The sequence below is a fragment of the Seriola lalandi genome, unplaced genomic scaffold (assembly GCF_002814215.2).
Source record: "Seriola lalandi dorsalis isolate HSWRI2012SDOR001 ecotype SW California unplaced genomic scaffold, Sedor1 jcf7180002051107, whole genome shotgun sequence".
Lineage (NCBI taxonomy): Eukaryota > Metazoa > Chordata > Actinopteri > Carangiformes > Carangidae > Seriola > Seriola lalandi.
In genome coordinates this window covers 15,093-19,878 of record NW_019521660.1, presented here as the reverse complement: position 1 = coordinate 19,878, position 4,786 = coordinate 15,093, and the positions used below count along the sequence as shown (strand labels likewise).

Here is a 4,786-nt window from a genome sequence, read left to right as displayed (position 1 = left end):
TATAGTAAGGCATGAAAAGTCATAAAAAAGTCGTTGTGTGCTAAGGCATAAAAAGTCATAAAAAAGTCATTGTGTACTAAGGCATGAAAAGTTATTAAATAATCATCGATAGTAATCTGTCATATTCTGTTTGGACCACACAATAGATTCATACACAGAAACAACCAGTGGTTTAGTAATAAAAGTTCTTTATTGGCAGCTGTTCAATGAGTGAGAGAAAGAGAGGTGGATGGTTGGAATGGAGCAGGCGACTTGTTTGAGTAGGAGCAGCAGGTGAGTGGCTTGGCTTGGAATGGCAGCACAGTAGTCAATTTCAGCAGGAATAGCAGTAGCATTGGAGCAGGCATGAACATGAAACATGAAAAATTGATACTATAGCAAGGCAAAAAAAAGTCATAAAATATCATAGTAAAGTAAAGCATACAAAGTCATAAAAAAGTCATAGTATAGTGAGGCAAAAAAAAGTTATTGTACACTAAGGCCTAAAAAGTCATAAAAACGTTATTGTATATTAAGGCATAAAAAGTCATAAAAAAAAGTCATAATTTAGTGAGGCATAAAAAGCCATAATATAGTAAGGCATAAAAAGTCATTGCATACTATGACACAAAAAGTCATAAAAAAGTCATAGTATAGTAAGGCATAAAAAGTCATAATATAGTAAGGCATAAAAAGTCATAATATACTAAGGCCTAAAATGTCATAAAAAGTCATAATATAGTAAGGCATAAAAAGTCATAATATAGTAAGGCATAAAAAGTCATAAAAAAAGACATTGTATACTAAGACATAAAACGTCATAAAAAAGTGATAGTATAGTAAGATATAAAAGTAATGCAATAGTAAGGCATAAAAAGTCATCCTATAGCAAGTCAAAAAAGTCACAGTATACTAAGGCATAAAAAGTCATAGTATAATAAGTTATAGAAAGCCATCGTATAGTAAGGTATAGAAAGTCATAGTATAGGAAGTTATAGTATACTAAAGCATAACTTTACTATAAAAAGTCATAGCAAAGTAAAGCACAAAAAGTCATAGTATAGTAAGGCATAAAAACACTCAGACTTTTGTTGTTAACATGAGACTTTATTGATAAGCACTACATGTTTTTGGATTGATCAGTGAAAACGAAGTGAGAAGATCGACTGCAGGGCTGGTAGGGGTGATTGGGGTGGGGTCTAGTTGACTGGTCGGTGATTGGCCGATTTACTCGTACAGCCAGGTCTGGGCGCAAGAGGTGTAGGAGACAAACTCCTCAGCCTTGAACCACAGGCCAATCTCTCTCTTGGCGTTCTCCAGGGTGTCGCTGCCGTGGATGATGTTCCTGAGAAAACAAGAGGTTTGAGCTCATTAACTCCACCTCATGTTTCTGTTCATCTGTGATGGAAGCTCTTTAGTGCTAATCAAGAAAAGTCTGGAAAAATTACAATTATAATAAATAAACATTACAAGATAATATGTGTGTGCGTGTATGTATACATCTATATGTATACATGTGTGTATATCTATCTATCTATATGTTTATATAAACTTAAACTGTCAAACTTAAGTAGAAAACTTGAGGTGCTTTGTGCAACTGGCTCCTGATTCTGCAGATGTCAGAGAAGCTTCTGGAGAACACAGTCTGCGGTTTGACAGTTGTGCGTGTGTGTGTGTATGTGTGTGTGTACATGTGTGTGTGTGTGTGGGGTCACCTGGGGTCGTGTTCAGTTTGCTCACCTGCCAATGTTGATGCACAGGTCTCCACGGATGCTGCCGGGCTTGGAGTCGGCGGGGTTGGTCTCACCCAGCATCATCCTGGCCAGCTTCACAATGTTCTGACCCTCCCACACCTGGAACACACAGACACACATTCACACACCTGGTCAGGACGTACGCTCAGTTTGTTAGGAACACCTACCTAAAATACTGAAATGGACAAAACAATAGAGACTGTCCATATAACACTTCCATCTCTTATACAAACAGAAGATAAAATCTCTGCTTATTTCCCCTCTTACAGTAACAATCTGATTATAATAATCTGATTTATAACTCTGTAGTTATACCCAGATATATTAAACTCCAGTATTTGTTCTGACTTCTCAACATATTTTTCCTCCTGTGTTTCACTATGTGTTCGTTCCCGATGTGTTTATACAGCAGCAGTTAGGGTTCATCTAGAATTAAAGTCTGTACGACAGATGAATCCAGACTCAGTGTCATCTGAAGTCTGACCGGCTCCCGATCACAGCTGCATTACATCTGCATCTACTGATCATGAAACAGGTGGATTGAAGTGTTTTTAAATGAGTTGTAACATCCATGAGTGAAGCAGAAGAGAAGCTGAGGCGACGTTAACATGAAAGTCTCCTCTATCACTTCAGTTATCATCAGCGTCCTGCTGGAGGTCAGCTGAGACACCTCTGAGGACGTGTGACCGCTCAGTGTGTACGACTGTCTGCTCCATACAAGGAGAGAGAGAGAGTGTGTGCGTGTGTGTGTGTGTGTGTGTGTGTGTGTGTGTGTGTGTGTGTGTGTGTGTGTGTGCGTGCATGTGTTACCATGGCGAGGATGGGTCCACCGGACATGTATTTGCACAGTCCACCGTAGAAGGGCATGTCCTTGAGGTCCAGGTAGTGGTTCTTCATGTGTTCCTCAGAGGCCTGAAACCACAGACATGATATATGACATTTCTCATTCATTCATGTCTCAGCCTGTAATATATAATAATATATGATAGTATATAATATATAACTGGTTGGATATTTATCTACATTACATATGTCTACAGTATAAGCATACATACATAAATGTATATATTTGTATAGGCCAGATATATGTATAAGGTTTCATATGTAATTTTTACATAAGTGTTCATAGGAAATAAAAATGTATATTGTATATTACATTTGCAGATGTACACAAGGTAAAATATTAAGATAAATCAAATATTTAAATAGTCGATTATAATTCACAACAACTGTAAATCACCTGCTGAGGACAAATAAAGTTTATTCAATTGAACTGAGAGACGTCGTCGCTCTCTGGTGTCAGTGTGTAGATTATTAATCCACACACACACACACACACACAGAACACACACACACACACACTGAAGCCAGCTGTCATTCACACACACCTCGGCTGAGAATAACCACGCTGAGTGTGTGACAGTGACACCAGTGTGAGTCCTTCACAGCTGCCCCCCCCCCCCCCCCCCCCCCCCCCGGTCTGAAGCCAGCTCTGTCCCTGTGAGGACTGAGACCCTGAAAACAGCTGTTTGAGGGTGAAATCTACTTTAAGCTGCGGGACCTGTGGACTCCTCCAGATGTGGTCTGTGCTGGACTCACTTCAGTGTCAGGTTCTGGTTCAGGTCTGACAGACCTCAACAGCTGTGGAGCATCGATATGACTTTTTAATTCTCTGTTGCTCTGATTCACACCTCTGACTGAACGCTTCTCCATAGGAACTGCGCCCGAGGCTCATGGGTATTGTAGTAATTAGAAGAATTCTCAGGCGGGAAGTTGAAGCTATTAAAAGCTATAGAGTCGTCACATTATCCAGGAGAGTTTGTCCTGTAACATCAAAGAAATAAAAAGGTCGTCATGGTTACCTGCATGAATTTGGCAGCCACCATCTTGAAGCCTCTATGCTCGAAGCGCTTGATGATCTCACCACACAGTCCTCTCTGGACGCCATCGGGCTTCACGGCGATGAAGGTACGCTCCATGTCTGCTGAGGAGGCTGCACACGGAGAAACAGGTTCGTCAACGGTACGTTTATTTCTTTAATCTGCCGCCAAACAAACAAACAAACCAACAAACAAACCAACAAACAAACAAACAATCAAACAAACAAACAAACAGTGACGGCAGACCTTCTCCTCTGAAAACGTCTGAATGAATCAGCTCAGTTCCTCTCTTCCTCTCAACATTTTCCCGCCCGTCTGAGGGACAGACCGCCATCACTGTGTCGTGGTCCCCAGTAAAGCTGCAGCCTTTTCTGCTTTTTAAATCCTCCTACAGTCTTTGATGAACACACACTGAACATTATGTTACTGCTCGACGATGAGGAGAACGTGTTCAGGTGAATCTTCCCTGTCGGAAACTCATCGTTCCAATTATTCTGACCCCACATGAACGCAGCGCTAATGCAATCTTAACATTCCCTCACAGCTCTGAGCTAAGGTTCAGGACAGATGTTGGTCAGGAGACATCAACACTGACTTGAACACAACATGTAGAAGACGTTTGCGCTGCTGGAACCAGTTTGTGTTTTCTAAATCAGGATGGAAGCAGCTCGAGCTTGAATAAACTGCATCTGTTCAGGATCAGTTTGGGTCGATGTTGGAGGTGAGTTCATGAGTCTTATGAGAAGCCTGGAGATTTAAAGACTCAAACGAAGGATGAGGATCCAGGATCAGCACTCGGGACTGATCTTTAAACAAACTATATGTTTTATCCTGTCATTTCTTTTCAAGCTCAGAGTTTTAGAAACACGTCTTATTAAGTTTCATCTTGTAAATCTTATTAAGATCTCAGATTCTTCACTCCTCATTAAAGAGACAGGAGACGATATTAAATGACTCCTCGTTAGACAAACGATCTAAAGCTGGACGTCATTCTGCTGAAAGCACGGAAACCATCCGCTCGGGCTCAACACCGGCTCGCCGGCTCTGGACAAAGCTCTGCGTGCCAGGCGGCCTGCTTTCTAATTTTACTGCCTGTTGGTATCTGTTCATGTGAAGCCGATATCGGCTGGAAGCAGGTGGCTCTGGCAGGAATTCAGGCTGAGAGAGTGTGGG

General features: G+C 41.2%; 1 protein-coding gene across 1 annotated transcript in view; it reads right to left on the bottom strand.

Annotated features, from left to right (window-relative positions):
- Positions 1-1,065: 1,065 nt before the first annotated feature.
- LOC111649501 (nucleoside diphosphate kinase B-like) overlaps positions 1,066-4,786 on the bottom strand; it is a 5,523-nt gene continuing 1,802 nt past the window's right edge. Inside the window, exons 2-5 of the mRNA XM_023399245.2 lie at positions 3,596-3,726; positions 2,544-2,645; positions 1,720-1,832; positions 1,066-1,324 (exon numbers count right to left, since the gene is read on the bottom strand). Coding sequence (XP_023255013.1) covers positions 1,207-1,324; positions 1,720-1,832; positions 2,544-2,645; positions 3,596-3,712 — 450 coding nt within the window. The 5' untranslated portion in view covers positions 3,713-3,726 and the 3' untranslated portion in view covers positions 1,066-1,206. The remainder of the gene's footprint in view (positions 1,325-1,719; positions 1,833-2,543; positions 2,646-3,595; positions 3,727-4,786) is intronic.